Raw genomic sequence first — 17696 nt, 5'->3', positions numbered from 1 at the left:
CTATTTTACACTTAAACAACATATTATATAGCTTATAATAGTTTTACTGTACTTTTTGCTTTAGAGATAAGTTTTAGCGTTTAAAACTTTTCTTTAACATCTATATTATTAATGTAAAACACGTGTAACAAAAGCACTATGTATCTCATACTACTGAAGTTGAACTGTAAACATTTTGATGAACAATTTACAATTAACTAACGCTTACTTTTAAATTTACAAACTTCTTTTAAATTTTCTGTTTTTCCCACTGCCTGTGTAAAACTTCTGGAATTATAAAAAAGTTGCTTTTCATTCCAGTAGTTTCCATGGCTCATATAGCTGCTCTTATTGAAAACTTGCTTTTTATTTCCTTCAGACGTAGATGTCCTTATCTCATTCATGTCTGCATTTGATTTGCTGTTTTTGCTGTCTGAGATTTTCCTCTCTGCATGACAGAAAATTTTACCTTGATCAAACTTGTTTGTGGATTTTAGAACACAGTGACTTTGAGCTAACTCACTTTTAGAAATATCTTTTGTATTAAGGGGTACACTGTTGTTTATTTTATGAACAGGCATGTTTTTTTCTTTACATAAAATATTTTTTTTATTTAGTTGCTTAGAATTTTCCACACCTATTTGGTCTTGGTAATTATAACTATTCACAGTCTTTTTTTGCAAATCCAAAAGTTTGTAAGCAGTACACTCTTTGCTAGTTCTGTTAGTTTGTAAAAACTCTTTTCCTTTTTGTTCAGCCAGGCTAATTTGTTTTTCGATTAATTTATGTAAACAGTTTTGATAGCTGAACCTACTATCACTGTTCACTAGACTAAAAGGATGTTGAACATTTATAAGTGACACTAGCTGAATATACATCGCTTGCAGTTTTTGGTTTGACTGCTGCAGAACTTCACAATAACTTTTCAACTCAGTTATCTGTTTTCTCAATTCTACCAACTTCTTACTTTCGTTTTTGTTTCTATTTTGTATATGACTTTTTAATAACAATATTTCGCTTTTGTATCGATTTATTTTTGTAACTAAACTTTGATTGTTTTCTTTTAGATCTTTTATCAAGATCTTTTTTGTCAGTGAATTGTCTTCAATTGCTTCTGATGAAACACAATTGTCTTTGAACGAAAGTTCTTTTGTAAAAAGGTTTGGGTCAGAATAACATAGTTTCATTTTTATTTCTGAAAAATGGCGGCGATCGTTAAAATAAATAAAATAATTAAACTTAATGCTGTAAATAGTTTATCGCTAACCTTTTTTCGTTGTTATCGGTGAGATTCTTTGGTTCATTTTGACTTTTTAAAAAGTTTATCTATTTCTTCACATTTAAACTTTAATGAACTAAAACTAGTATAATCTTTTGTAACCTATAAAAACTATCATGTTTACAAAATTTCAATATTTTAATAGCAAATAATCAATTAAATTTCAAAGAACACACTATTCAAAATAAAATAATAGTAATTGAACTGAGTTTCGTATACAAAGCTTAATTTATTTAAATAACAAAGAAACTACTAATTAAAAATTTAATGCCTGGTAATACCATTTCAAAAGTTGTATTGAGTCTATATTGACTTTGACTAAATTCAAAAACCATGAAAAAACTTGATGTTTTAAAAGTGAGCTTTATAAAAAAAAATATTAATTACTAGTACATTAAAGTTTCCACTAAATAACAAACAATAAAATGTTTATATAAACTTTTACAAAATACTCAACAAAGCACATTTGAAAAACACCTCATACCTTGCTGCACTTTTTCAAATGAACATACCACAACTTATCTCAATTATGTGTACGCATTTATACAAAACATGTCAAAGTCAAGCAAAGCTGTTTTATGCTTTTTATGCATATATGTATTTGGAGTAGGTCAAAAGATAATCCTCAGTCATTTTTCCGCTGGCCCATATGCCGGCATACGCAAATCTCGTTTGAAAACATAATCTTCAATGCAAGAAACCAGTCCCATCCCGCTTGTACTCTTTTGTTCGTCCGCAAAACCGACCTGCTTTTGACGGTCGCCCTTACACTATCTATTGTAAGTTATAATTGACTTATATTTCGCATGCATGCTCATAACGAGATCAGCGTTTTGGTGTCGCTTAAGCGCTTTTTTGTGACCTATATCTGCTTCTGTGCACGTTCAAAAAAACAAGCTAAAATTATAGTTTGAGTTGCTTTGTTTTACACAAACTCAAAAGGGTGTTTAGGTTAATAAAAAAGTTTCTACCATATCGCATTAAGTTACACTTATTAAATTAGCTTTTTAAATGGGTATGTCTGTTTATTTGATATATTTTAAAATTTTTATTGTTTTTAACTTAAATAATTGTATCTCAAAAAAACAAAAAAAAGTAACTTAACACATGTAGCGAAATCTGCTTAGAATATTTTGTATAATAATAACTTATACCTGAAATACCTACTTTATCTTTTATTATATTGTTTATAATGTTATATAAAAAAGAACTTTTTTAAACACAATACTTGTTTTTTGCGATGCAGACTTGTTACATTGTTTTTTATTCGCCTTTTTAAATTGAACATAACCAAAATCTTCAGAGCATGTTTTAGTTTAGTTATTAACTTTTAATTTTAGTCATTAAACCAAGCTTTAATATATCTTTTTAGCCATAAAATTTCAAATTAGTCTAGCAGTGACAGATTTGAGTTGTAAAATATGATTATTGTAGGTCTATTTTTCAAATTAGTTTTTAAACTAAATAATAAACTTCTAAACAGATAATATAGAATGTATTAATACTTGTGTTAACAATCTTAGAAAATATAAAACTTAACGATGCTAGTTAAAAACAGATTTAGAAAAATAACTTTTATCAAAAAAAAATTGTTCAATTTAAAATTTAGCGTGGGCTTTATAAATCATAACTTTAAAATATTTCAGTTTTACACACATCGCTTAATAGTTTATTTATCAATTTGAAAGTTGTTATTATATAAAAAATCTGAACAATTTAATGTAAAACTAATTAAACTTTAAGAAAAATTTATAACAAAGTTACTAAAAATACTATTCAAAAGAAAACATTTTAAATGTTTAAAATCGTTGAGCGAAAAATTCTACTTTTTTTGATCCTCTCTCTCAACTATTTTACTATTTTAAATAAAATCGCAATTTTTTGTTTTAAAATTTAAACGTATTTTTAAATTATAAAAAAATAAAAAAATACATTTGATATAAGAATTTAGATAAAACATGACACATGTTTAGCTTTTTTTGTATCTCTAAAAATACATTGATACGACAAAAGTAACAAAAATATTTTACAACACGCTATAATAAATGAAAAACATTATTTATGATATCTTATGTTTTTCTCTGCTCTTAGTTTTATTCTATAATAAATTCATTAAGAAAAAAGTATGCAGTGATTAATTGTATAGTTGAATGTTTTGTTGCAGCCAATTTCTGTAAACTTGTTGAAAATAAGAAAAAAAAATTTAAAATTTGTATTTGAAGTTTTTATTCAAATCATTTTTGTTCCGGACGACTTATCTATTATTACAAAAAGAAAATTTAAGGCTTAAACACTATTTTAAAATTTTTAGTTTTAAAAGTAGTCTATAATTTTATGCAAAAAAAAAAGGAAGTTTTGATTCTTTAAAACATTGAACGATTTAATTATAAGAGAAACGATTTTTTTACTTTAGTAAGTTAAGAACTGACTTTTAGAATACTTATATATTTATACGCTAAAAAAAATCAAATTCTATGATATTTATTATATATAGTGTTTAACATAGGAAAAGAATTAAAAATTTACAAAACAACAAACAATATTTTTCATTTAAAAAAAAAGAATAGTATTGTGCTTTTTTAAACTTTATAAAGGATAATGATTTTAAATTAAATATACAGACAGTTTACTTCGTTTAAAAATATGGCTACAGTTAAATCAACCAACTTTTTTTTTTGAATAAAAGAACTACTTTTTTTTTTTGAACAATGAAACTTTTATTAATGCGACTTATTAAAACCCGAAATATTAATCATTTTTCGCAAATTTAGAAAAAAAAATAACGCGCGGCTTTTGAATAAAAATCTCCCTGGCGAAGTGTCAAGTGAAAAGTGAAATAATGAAATGAGCAAAAATTACTGCGAGAAAATCTGTCATATCTCGTTCACTGAAATTTCATTCTTTTCCTGTCGAGATATTCTTATTTTTCGGGCAGGATTAAAATTGACTAGAAAAAAAAACAAACACGGCAAACAACGAAATTATTTATAAAAGTTAAATTTACTGTAATTAAAAATGGTGAAACATTTCATTATTAATAACATTTGAAATTTAAGAGAAATTTTCGTTTTTACTTTCACACGCGTATCTATTTAGTATTTATAGCTTAATAATTTACCATATACAGAACATTGTAAAATAGAAGCCTAAAGATTTTTTAAAGATTGTTTGACGTCAAATAAAGTTTCGTATTCTTTTTATAAATGTTCATTTCTTCGTAAGTTGTGAATATTTTTTAAACTATGCTAAGCTAAATTTGTTAGCAATAACCTTAATGTTTTAAACAAATACTTTTTGTTTATTTTAACTTTTTTTTTGTTTTTATTGTTAAAAAATCTTTTTAACTTCTAAATAATCTTTAAAAATGTTTTTTTTTAATCTAACAAACTTTAAACTAAATTTATAAAAAGTAAGTTTTATTTATTTAAGAAGCTTATTTAAGCTCATTACCGATAACAAGTTTTTTTTAATTAAATTAATACGAATCTTTCATGAAAATGTAAAACAAACTGAAATAAGTATTTTTATTTTCTTTTAGTTTAACGGTTTTAGCAAAAAATATTTTTTACTGAGAAAAACTCAATTATTGTAATAAAATAAAAAGCTTTGAATAATAACTGAAAACGATATTATACTAAGTTTTTAATGATAAATACATTTCAATTTTTTACATGTATTTAATTTATACTTATTTGTTAAAAATAAGCTTTTAAACTAAAACACATAATTACTTATACTTTAAATGAATAGAATTATTTGCTTTTATTTTTATGTACTTTTGACAAGCTTTTAGTACAAACTTTTTTTTTTGTTTACATGTAGGTTTTTTTTTTAAATAGGTATACTGTTTTATTTATTTATCTAGTTCTTACTCTTTGATATTCAAAATCTTAATTCTTTTTATAAAATTACTAAATTTTTTCGTGTCATTTAAATTTTATTTTATTGCTATATATTAACAGTAATTTAATTTTAAGAGGATGTACATCCTGTATCATGTACTAATTATATTCTAAAAGAAAATCATTAATTTTTAATAGAACTAGTTAAAAATATGAATTACTTCATTTAAGTTTGATAATAATCAATTCTTACTAGTTAACCCAAGTAAGATATATAAATACATATTTCATTCAAACTATCATGGTTATAAAACAAGTATCTAAGATTAAAAAAATACCTATAATTTATATACTTAAAATTTAAAACTTAATTGTGTAGTATAATAAGTACGTTGTTAAAAACCAATGACTTAAGTAAAATATTTGTTTTTACAATTTTTATTGTTTTTTTTTTGTTTAGATTTGTATTTAGTTTTTATACTTTAATAAGTCTGTTGTAATAATTTTTGCAACTATATTCTTCTACATATGTATAACTTGTTATAGCATGTTTTATTAATTGTAAGTGTAAGATAAAAACCAAAGTGTAAAGTATTTTATAACTACAGTAAAATCTAAAGTAATAAAATAGATTTATTACAATTATCATATTGATTTTTAGTTTAACTACCTTTATTTTGAAATAAACTTTATACCATAGATTACTTTTTTTACCCTTAAAATAACTATTTTCTACCTTGTAGTTTTTTAAAACAAAATTTCCATTAGAAATATATAATTTAAAAGTTTTTGCTAAATTTTTTTATGATAGACTTAAAAATCAAAATAAACATTGAAACGAATTTAAAAAAGTTATATTGAAAACTAAAACATTAAACGAATCTTACTAGCTTAATTTATGATAACAAAACGTAGATTTTTTTTTTAAAGAAATTTTTAATAAAACTTCAGGTCAAGTAAAGCATAGATTTAAGTATTCAAATATATTTTAACCAAAAATATAAGGTAAAACGAAATGAGCTGTAAAAACGGAATTTAGAAAACTAATTACCTTAAAATAAAACTTTCTGCTCGCGACTTATTATTTAACTAAATGGACTTGTGAGAAAAAACCCAAAGACAACTGTGTACTATAAAATAGTAAAATATTGCTACTCCTGTTTTTCTAAAGGTTAGCACAACTAAATTCTTCCTTATAATTTTCCTGTTAACTATTTTTGGAGTTTTTTAGTTCGTGGCCATTGCATAACGCATGAAACACTGCTTTAAATAAAGAACTCTGAATTTGGAGTTGTCTCATCAATATTTTATTTTGTCTATAGTATTGGAAGTTTACAAGAACACGGCAGTCATTTTGGTTTGTTAAATCCGGCACGTAAAAGATTTATTGTTTTAATGCCCGTAACATAAAAAAGCTTGTAGACTCCTGTCATAAACTGTGAAAACAACTGATGTCGTGTACTAGTGGTTCCTAACCTTTTTTGATGCCCCGCACCCCTAAAATATTTCAATTTGTTCTCGCAATACATGCAATAATTTGTTTAAGGATAATTTGAAGTCGATGAACGATGATGGTTTGTATGTCAATTTTTATATAGTGTACTATATTAACAAAAAGAAAGATTATAGAAGTTAAAAAATACAATACTGCATTTTATTTTTAAGGTAGAAAACATCAGAACTCACTTTCCGCTTTGCAATGATAAACCTTTTCTTAAGGTCAAGCAAGGCAAGTGAATTTTGAGCTCATCACTTGTTATTCTACCTGCCTTATCTTTAAATTAATTTTTTAAAGTTTAATTAGGTTTAATCAATCAAAATAAATCTTTTTAAAACAGAAAACTAAACTTTTATTTTTAACTAAGAAAGAAAAAAAACTAATTGAATATTTTTAACAAAAAACCCCTAATGACACGTCGTTTTGCAAGCACTCTCAAGGTATTTAACATAAAATTAAACTTTTATTTATGCATTATTTTTTGAAAAGATTATGAATTCAGTTTAAAATCCACTTTAAATTTGATGACTATTTTGTTCCTGGTTATTGCACAAGAGTTTCTTAAAACGTGACATTTTGTTGCTGATAGCAATTTGCATGTCTGCCTGTGCTGTGCATTTAAGCAACTTCTAGATTTTGTTTTGATTGACAAAAAAGTACTAAATCCAGATTCGCACAAGTAAGTCGTCGCGATAGAGATGAGCGAACTTAGCGATTTTTCACCAAGTCTAGGAAACATCTTCATTGCACAACACCAATATTGTTCCAGAGTTTTGCTTTAAAACTGCATTTTAAGGAAACGGTTCGTGCGCATTACAATAAAATTATCTTTTAGCCTTTCATCATCCGGCGTATAGTCTAAATAAAAAGTATATATAATTATTATCCATCCTTTAAAAGTTTCCAGTTCTCCTACACCAAAAAATCTATCAAATAGCTTTTATAGCATTACCATATAATTAATAATTTCTTCATTCACACTTGGAATTAAATACTCATCTTCATCAGTCACTTCTTCAAGTGAAGGAAAATTTGCTACATTGCCTCTTCTAACTCGTCGACACCAGAGTTATAACTATTCTTTGCTCAGGTTATTCATAAGACTAAAAATGTCACTCAAACAAGCTAGTATTTGATTATACTTACACTATGTAAAAGCACAGTGCTACTGAATTCAAATATTAATATCTGAAGATTACAAGCAAAAACTTATATGAAAAAATTGTACTGTATTTTTTTGAATTCGACAATTTGTAATAAATCTTTTAAGTGGGCTCTGTGTGTTTAGTTTATCAAATACTATTGTTTTCTAAAATAAATAATTATATTAAATACTAGCAAAAGATTTAAAACAATTCTATTTTTTTTATGAAACGTATGTTCTGAATTTTTTGTATCGAATTTTCTAAATAAAGTATTTAAAATCTCTTCAAGTTGGCTCTGTGAAAAGTTATCAAGTCTATACAATCACATTATTTTCTACATATATTTATATATACCACAGATGTTTTTGTGTCAAAACTTTATTCTGACTAACGGCGTTTCACTGCTCTCAAGTAAATTTAAGAACAGATCTACGGAGTCTCAAAAAAGCTCTAAGAATCGATTTTTTTTTGAGACTCCGTAGATCTGTTCTTTAATTTATTTGAGAGCAGTGAAACGCCGTTAGTCGGAATAAAGCTTTGACACAAAAACATCTGTGGTATATATTCCAATAAGCTTAGCTTATCAGGATCTCCAGGATTTAACGCCTTTTAACGTTACATCTTATATTTATATATATATATACTTACATACATATTGAAAGTAGAACACTAGTTAAATTCATCTAATATTACTCACGAAATTTATTTGTCGGCTGCCCGTTAATACAACTTTGTTTTTTGAAAGTTTGAAACTTTCAAGTTTTGGCTTTTTTTAAAATTTACTTTTAGTATAATTAGCTCATTAAACGAAAAAAAAAGCGCTCAAAATATTAAGTCTTGAGAAATGGTGCACGAAAAAGCCTTTCAGTTATCGAGTTGCACACAATTTAGATGCCTCTTAATGTCTTTTCCCGTAACATTTCACGTTTAACCTTGTCAAACTCTACAACTAATATTTTAGATCCGGGAATTCCTTATTTAACTCTTCGAGTTTATTTTTAGTATAAAGCATTTTTAGTTTAGCTTGGTTACTAGCTTGTAAGTTAATAGATGTTACTGTTACCTTTCTTAGATATATATATAATTTTGTTCATTACCAGATTATTAACACTATGTCATTCCTGGTGCAATATAACAAAATAGTTCTTTAAAATTTTAATTACTACTATTAGCTCATTAGTTTTCAATACTTATATTAATCTTTTTTATTGCAATCTAAGTCAAAATCTAAATTTTTTATGCTAGAAATCAATAAATAAAATTTAGCAGTATAAAAATGTGCTAATTTGACACCATTATAGTTTATTGAATGACAAAAACAAGACGCTTAAAATACTTTGTCCCTGGACCTGGTGAACAAAAATAATTTTTGTACACCAGGTCCTAGGATAAATCACTTGGTTACCTTTTAAGGTCTTTTTCAGGACAAAGATAAGCCAGTGACGGGGTCGATCTCCGAGCTTCTAAAAGGGTTGGGATTTGGGAACCCTGCTCTAAATTAACAAACCTTAATATTACAAACTCTTTACTTGACTTATATTTTATGTAGCACAATTTGAATATTTGGAAAAAATTCGAAACTTTGTACAAAAAAAAAAGAACTAAACTTCAACTTCTGTAAGCTGTTTAAAACTAACTTGATTAAAGAGTTTTTATGACTCTAATCAATTCTTTTTTTTTTGATATGTAAAGGAACTGATCAATAGTCAACATTTTTATTACTATTTACAATAAGTAAAAGTTAAAACAGTTTAAACTGTTAAAAAAGTTACCAAAAAAAAAAATTAAAGCTTTATTAATGAATATAAATATTCCAGTTTAAAAAAATAAAATAAAAATTAAAGGTTTTATTTTACTTAAGTATATTTTGTATAGAGTTTATTATTTTAACAGAATACTAGTAGCGAGTATTTAAATTATGAACAATTAGTTCAAGTATAAAAAAGTCATTGATAATTGTAAAACTATAGTACAGAAAAAACAAACATTTATGAAAATAAAAGTTAGTAATATAAATTTTGAAGGCATTTTGAGTATGAAAAATAAAAAACGGCATGTTTAAAAAAGTGAAAAATAAAACAATTGCTTACTTAAGTGATTGATTGAGTATATTGAGGTTTATAAATTATATCATTGTTGGAAGAAAGTCAGAAAAAAATATTTAAATACATTATGATGCATAGAATCTTCAATGGCATACAGAATATCAAAATAAAAGCTTTAAAGTGGTGAGCAGAATTTAAAAACGTAGGCAGCAAAACGATTGAGCATTATTTAGCTTGTTTATAGCGACGAAGTGCTTCTTTCTTAACAGTTTGTATGTAAGCAATCTGCTGACTTGGAAGCGCCTTCTCCACAATCGTTTGAGGTAAATTTCCTCCAATGTCAGTGTTGACATACAGTTCAACATGAGTTATGTTTGGATTTCTACGTGGTTAAAATTGAATTAACAATTGTTTTAAATGTTTAAAAACGTTAGATTTTTATACGAAAAAAAAATACTATAACTCTATATCAATCAGTTTTAAGAACTAGAGTTAAGGCATAAACCTTTACTGGGGTAAAAATAAAAGTAATTTATTCTGTCTACTAAAGAGTTTTAATTTTGATAAATTTACATAAAAATTAACAAATAATCATCCTTTAATATATTAATACTTAAACAAAAAAAATTGTAAATAATTTACCTAAGTAATATTTTTGTTATAACTGTGTATAAAAGCTTAGGTAAAAATTAATCATAACTCTTTCTGATAAAAAAAAATTATAATAACAATATAATATTGTCTAATAACGCAATTATACCAGTAAACATAATACAGCAAAAAGTAAACAAAACATACTCTTACCGCACCATACAAAAACAAATACCTTATAATAAGCACGTAGAATTAATGCTAATAATTAACAAATATTACTTTTAAAATTATATACATATGATGTATATAAATATGGTGTATACTTACACATTGTCTTCGATAACTCCATAGCCCAGCGGGTAGTTTTTGGCTCTTACGTACTTTGTATTCAACGGATAGCTAGAATCTTCAATGCTTTTTGCTATAAAGTAATTCTTATTTAGTTTTACTACGCTTAAATGAATGTTTTAAACGGCGGTTTATCTACGAAAATGTTTATCACGTTGATAAAACTATTTAAAAACTTTGCAATAAAATTAAGCATTTAATACTTTCAGTAACAAAACTAAAAGAAACTATTTCATTTATTAACAAAATTTTTTTAGAAATAATTTGTCATAGCCCGTCTTTTGTTAAAAACATTATTACTTAACTAGCTGTTACTAAAATATTGACAACGCAACAAACGTACTTACCAAAAATCCAGTGCGATTTTCCAAAACCTAAAAGAATAAAAAAATCAACTCTTTTCGAAAAACTTTACTGAATATTTGAATAAAACAAAGTCTTAGGACTAAGTGAACCATATGTAAATTTTATGAAGTTGTATAACTTTCCCAGCAAACTGAACTTATAAATACATTTTTTAAAACAACTGTTTTTGTACGCAAATACTTTATAAACTTATGCTTATAAAACATAAAGACCTTATAGGCTAATACTTCTAAACTGTGCCGAAGTTTATAAATACAATTCGTTCCTTTAATTTAATAGTTTTTAGACTTTGTCTTAGAATTTTATAACGTTATACTTTTTAAAGATAATTAAGAAATAAAAAAAACAGCAATACATCACAAGTTTTTAAATAAAACTTGATTATTTTTGAAAATTGTTGTTTTAAATATCATTAAAAGTAGCAGTATTGATTTTGTACTAATGTATAAAAATGTTGCATTAAAAGACTTTCACAAAAATTTTAAGTAGATTGTTAAATTTAATAGCATTAATTTAGTAGCTTTTAGACTTTGTCTTTAAATTTTATAATATTACACTTTTTCAAGACAATAAACAAATTGTAAAAAAACAACATAACACCACAAGTATTTTTTAATATAAAAGCTTTCATTATTTTTTATTTGTTGTTTTAAAGATCTTTAAAACTAACGGTATTAAATATTGTTTTACTAATGTATAAAAATGTTGCATCAAATAGTTTTCATAAATATTTCAAAGTAGATGGTTGAATACAATATTTTTACAAAACTAAAATATAAAAAAGATAGTTAAAAATTTTTAAGTGACATTGATTAATGTTTTTTTTTTAATAAAAAACACTGAAGTTAGTTTTGTTAATGTATGTTTACTTAATTACTATTCATTAACTCTTTATATTTCACGTTTTATACATTATTTCTAATTAAATAATAACAAATATATTAACAAAACGAGTAGAATGTTTACTTTTATAGAATAATTAAGTTAACTAATAGTACAATTTTCTAAAAATTAATTTCGTACAGTGACGAAAAACCTTTAAACTACTAAAAACAGTTTATTTAAATAATATTGAAAACTGTTGCATGTACATCATTAAAAAATAAAACAAGTTAAGATTGTTTTCAAACTAAGAAGTACCTACAAAAAAACAAAGTTTTTATCATACATTAAACGTTTTGTCTGATTATTTTTATTCTAATAAGTAAAAACAGACAGCATGAGTAAACTCTACTTTTTTATAAATACTAATAAATGTAAAGAAACTTTGAAATCTCTTTATACAACCTTATACAATAATATAAAAATAAATTTAAGAATGATAAGAGGTATAAACCTTAAGATAAGTAAAAACAAACGATCAGTACTATCTACATAAATTATTTTTAAACTAAATATTTTATTCATGTTTCTACGGATTTAAAACTAAATTCTTACACTAAATATTTTGCTCTCTGATAAAGTTAAAGTATTAATGTTAAAGAATTAAGACACTAGTCACTTATAGTTTGGAGAGCAAAGTTAAGTTAAAACAGCTTAACAATTTATTAAACCCCTATCTAAATTTGTGTTACAATTTTGTGCCTAAGTTTTTAGAGCATAAATTTAAAAATAGGTAACTCAGTCTATCTCATGATATTTAAAAATTAAAATTTCAAAATATAAAACAACTATACGAATATAAACAAAAGTACACAGGGATTTAAAGTACCCGTAGAACTGTACGTTTTCGTTTAAAAAACAAAAGTCTTTAGTGATATGAGTTTTTTATGTACAGAAAATAGTTAATTTTACAAAATAAAAAACTACCAACAACTCTATTGAACAATTTTACACTTTTTTTTATTGATTAAACAAAACTATATACTGTTAAACTTACGTCATTTAGATATAGTTCTAAATACTTAATGTTTTTTGAATTTGTTTATTATTTAATTTTTGGTAACTTTGGTTTCTTTACAAAGTCTAATAGTTTTATTATGCAAAAAAGTAGTTTTAGTTCTCAATGTAACTATAAGAAATGAAAAAATAATAACGGTGGTAAAAGAGACATAATTCACTTTTTAAACTACTTGGGATCATTAACTTTCTTTTGAAGACTTTTTGTTTTATAGAAAGAAGTATACGTTTTTTTGGTTTTTAAAATATTGTATTAATTCGATCCACAGACGTGCTATATTTCATACAAAAATATTAGATTCTAAAATTAGCAGTAGTTTAAGTGTTTAAAAAATTACTAACCGTGAATAAAGTCATTTTTCTCATAAGTTTTCGTATTGAATATATCAATAAACTCCCTTGAAGCAATTGTCCCGAATAAAGCAGGATGCGTGTAAATTCGCACTAGACTTATATCCTGTTATAATTATCAGTTTTATTCAAAAGCTAGTAAGTTTTATGTTTAACGAAAAAAGCAAACAAATTAATAGTTAACCAATTGATAATTACAGCTACTTTTAAACAAATGCAATTTTGCATTATAATGCACAGGAATTTTAATGAGTAGTATAAATAATTATAAAAATGCATTAATTTGCTTAACTGTTTTTTATAGAAAATTTTAATTTACTTTTATCAAATAAAACCCAATAAATTATAACAAAAAAAGGTTTAGTAGTATAAATAGTAATAAAAAAGCGTTAAATTGCTTAAAAACCCTTTTTTTTTTTGAAAATTTTAATGTACTTTTAACAAATAAAACTAATTAAAGTAAAATAAAATTAGATTTAGTAGAAAAAAAACTATATATTCTAATTCGCACGCATGTGCAAATTGTATTTTTGTAATTTATTTTGCTGATCATTTAAAAACGCTAGGAACCACTTGCTTACACATCTAATTAAAAAACTGTGATGCAATAAATAAACTTGAATAAGAAAAATAAGCAAATAAATATAATTTTTTTTTTTTAATATTAAGCCAAAATAAACTAACTATCAAGCTACTGATACGTAAATTTTTCCTTCTAATTCAATCGGACAACTAGTTAGTTTATCTTTTTAGACATGGTCAATTGGAACTTTCAAATCATACGTTATTAACAGTTTTCTCATAGTTTTTTCAATTTTGATCGCTTAAAAATCAAATACATTTCGAAAGAAAATCATTTCCTTATGTATATTTTTACAAGGAGCCATGTCTCAAAAATCAACTAAAAATAAAATCTAATATAATTGTTTATAATTATACATTATAAGACAAGTAGAGAACTGTAATGATTTTCGTTTGATAGCATATAAATATTTGATAGCCTGCGTTTTCAAATATCAACGCATATTTAAAAGTTAGACCTTTTTTAAACTCTAACTAAAAAGTTAGTAAAAGTAGCTGCAAAATTAAGCTACAAATGTCAGAGTGCTCAGCGTTAGATAAGTTCCATACGACCATTGGAAAAAAATTACAAAATGTTACTGTCTTAATTTTAATTTTCGTTGAGTATATACTTTGGAATATTTTATAACTTTATCTCATTAAAAGAATTTTTTTAACTTGCGAGTAAAATTAATATAATGTACTAAGAAAAAATTTTGATTAAACTTACAACAAATGTTTTGTAGGCGCATTTTAATCACATGAGTGTACAACAACAGTTTGATATATTATTTCTTTCGTTTAAATTAGCTCAAAATATGTACGTTTCAAACATTTATATACTTAATTGTAAATTAAAACCATTAAAATTATTAAATTATCAAATATTCTAAAACTACAAACAGCTTTAAACTAAATTAAACTAAAAAGCTTATTAAAGTTATTGTTTAACATTTGATAAATTTTATTTAATAAACGCTTTAAACTTTTACATACTAAACTAACAATGTTGTACGTAATTTTTCATTGAATCTACATTTTTATAAAGTTTTACTTACACTATTTAATATAGGTTTGTAAAATTCAAACTTTTTGTTTTTCTGCACGCAAATATTAAATTTCAACTTTAATTAATTTCCTGTTTATATTTTAAAAGTCTAAAATTGCGGTCTAAATTAGAGTATAAAAGTATATTTTATATAAAAGTATAAAGTTATACTTTATTTACAAAAAAATATTGCTAAGAATACGTTGAAAGTACTATAAAATTTTTGATTACGTAGTCTGGTATTCTAAAACTAAAATTGTTATTGGAAGTATTGGTAATAAATGAAAAATATGTACTTCAAAAATTTAAACAATTTTATTCTTATAACTGTTTAAAACTATTTCGTTTTAATATTTTAATAAGAAATAAAGTTAATGGTTAGAATTTAAAATAATGCTTTTTAAGACTTCTTATTAAGTATCTACAATTTTAGTACCATCCAACACACATAAACTTTTAAACTTGACAACTAAAATCAAACATAACTAAATTTAAATAAAGTCAAAAGTTTCTGACTTCTTTCATTTTTCAAAAGTTGATGAAATGTAATACTAAATGAATTTCAATAATATCAGCTTTGTGATAACAAAATTAGTGAAGTTCAATAACAAAATATTTAGCTACTTATAATTTAGTATAAAAATTGAATTAAACCTTAATTTATAAAAAACAATTGTATAAATTCTCTTTGTATATGAATAAGTGAGATTTTTTTACTAGCAGCTACTTAAATTTAAAAATTTTTATATGTTATTTAAACTTAAGGCACCTCACTTATCGAACGCAGTCTTTCATAATGAGCAATACTTTTATCCCAGTCTAAACGCTCTTTAGTCGTAGCTGGAGGTTTCATAACGTCATATACATACTTTGGTGGGATTTCAAACTTTGTTGTAAATCTGAATCTGTAAAACACAATATAGAGTTGTAAAAATTTATTGTCTCTTTTCAATCACAATATTTCTTTTAGTGGAGGATCATAATTTAAAAACTTTTTTATATAAATCATTTATAAAGAATGAAAAAACATTGGTTAAATAGTATACATAAAATTATATTTTTAATAATTATATTTGTATATATTATTAATTCGTTAACTAGTTTTATTTTTGGGTAATATTAATTTATGTTTTACACTTAAGTTCAAATTAACAGTGTACAAATAGGTATCTAAAACTATTTATCAATCAAATATTTTGCTACTCAAACGAAACTTTATTTCATTTTTTTTTAATGTTGCTATATACTCACAATTTTCCATTAAAGTGAGGTGAAGGTTTCCAGTTCACTTCAACACCACTCTAAAAATTAAGTTTAATTTTTTCACAAATAGAGAATTGGTATATTATTTACAAATACATTAATATATAGTGAAGCAATAGCTTTATTAAAGATTAAAAACAATTTGTATACAAATACTTTTTTTACTATTTAGTAGCATACAAGGTAAGATATAAGTATACAAAAAGTATTTTAAAATAACTTCAAGGGTTTTTTTTTACTATCATTTATTTCTATTTCTATCATTTATTTACTTTTCAAGATTATACTTTCCTACATTTTTTCCAAAACAAATTTATCTAAAATATAAATCAAATATTTTTTTGACGTTTATATATTATTTCATTATTATTTTATAACTTAAAATATATATGAACTATAACCAAAAATATTAAATTGTTCACTTTTTGTAGTATGTTTAACATTTTTGTGAGAAAAAATATAATACAACTTTACATGTACTCAAGACTAAATACAAAATTATTTTTAATTAAAAACTATCGATTTCAAATTTTTAAAAGCTGCCACATAATTTTTTTTTAATTTAATAAAAAAAGACTGAGAAAGTTCAAAAGCAATTGATTTTAACAGTAGAAGGTTATGAATTTGTAATGAAATAGTTGTTCATTGTTATTTAAATTTTCTTTTTTCAAAGTTACCTATGACCTTTTTTATTTTTTTATCTTATTTTAACAAAAATGTTTCAAAACTTAAAATAGTTAAAACCAAATGCTAATTTAAAAATTTGAAAATTAAAATAAACTTATAAAACAACTTCCTTCCTTATAGCATTTTTTGTTACTATGTTGTAGTAGCAAAAAGTATTGTTAATAAAAAAAAAGTGAAAATATTGGCTGGTTATTTATGAAACATACTAATCTTGGTTGGCAGTTTATAGAAAATAGAATGAGTCATATTTACTAAAAAAAGGCCTTTGCAAGCCATGGTATTGATGAAAAATATAATTTTCTAATTAAAACACTTATAGGAAAAAATTTGTAATGAAATAAACATCAAAAGGCAGCAGTTTACTACAAGCAAAAAACATATACTTTAACTTTTACTATATAAAATGTTGAACTTTGGTTGATGATAAATTCCATGAAGATCTATCAACAACTAAACGCTTTGCTTCTCTCTCTACTTGATCTGCAACCATTAAATAATCTAACATGGTAAGTTTTAGTTAGCTCCCTTTAAAATATGATCTGTAAACACTTAAAATAATTATTCTAAAACTTTGTAAACTTTAAGATTTCAAAAATAGTAATATATTGTAATACTAGTTATAGTTTTAAAATAGTTTCAATCTACCTTTTAGAAATTTTCAAAATCCATAATAGTTAGAAAAATTGGCTATTACTACATTTTTGTACATATCTAGAATTTTTAATCTTACTAAAAAAATTTGTTAAAAAAATATTGGTTCGAAACAATAACTTAAAATTAAAAAAAACATA

At 24.0% G+C, this 17696-nt stretch overlaps 1 protein-coding gene across 1 annotated transcript; it reads right to left on the bottom strand.

Moving 5' to 3' along the window:
* Positions 1–9628: 9628 nt before the first annotated feature.
* On the bottom strand, positions 9629–17446 carry LOC145835760 (stAR-related lipid transfer protein 5-like). The gene is made up of 7 exons (XM_082943472.1): positions 17318–17446; positions 16207–16256; positions 15725–15860; positions 13338–13452; positions 11078–11104; positions 10710–10803; positions 9629–10170 (listed from the first exon to the last, which is right to left on the bottom strand). Exons 1-7 carry the CDS (start codon positions 17408–17410, stop codon positions 10014–10016), a joined length of 672 nt encoding a protein of 223 aa, XP_082799598.1. The 5' UTR covers positions 17411–17446; the 3' UTR covers positions 9629–10013.
* Between the last annotated feature and the right edge of the window lie 250 nt (positions 17447–17696).

The sequence above is a fragment of the Thalia democratica genome, chromosome 5 (genome assembly GCF_965202585.1).
Source record: "Thalia democratica chromosome 5, ktThaDemo2.hap1.1, whole genome shotgun sequence".
Classification (NCBI taxonomy): Eukaryota; Metazoa; Chordata; class Thaliacea; order Salpida; family Salpidae; genus Thalia; species Thalia democratica.
The sequence above is the reverse complement of the archived record's forward strand: the minus strand, read 5'-3'. Positions and strand labels throughout refer to the sequence as shown.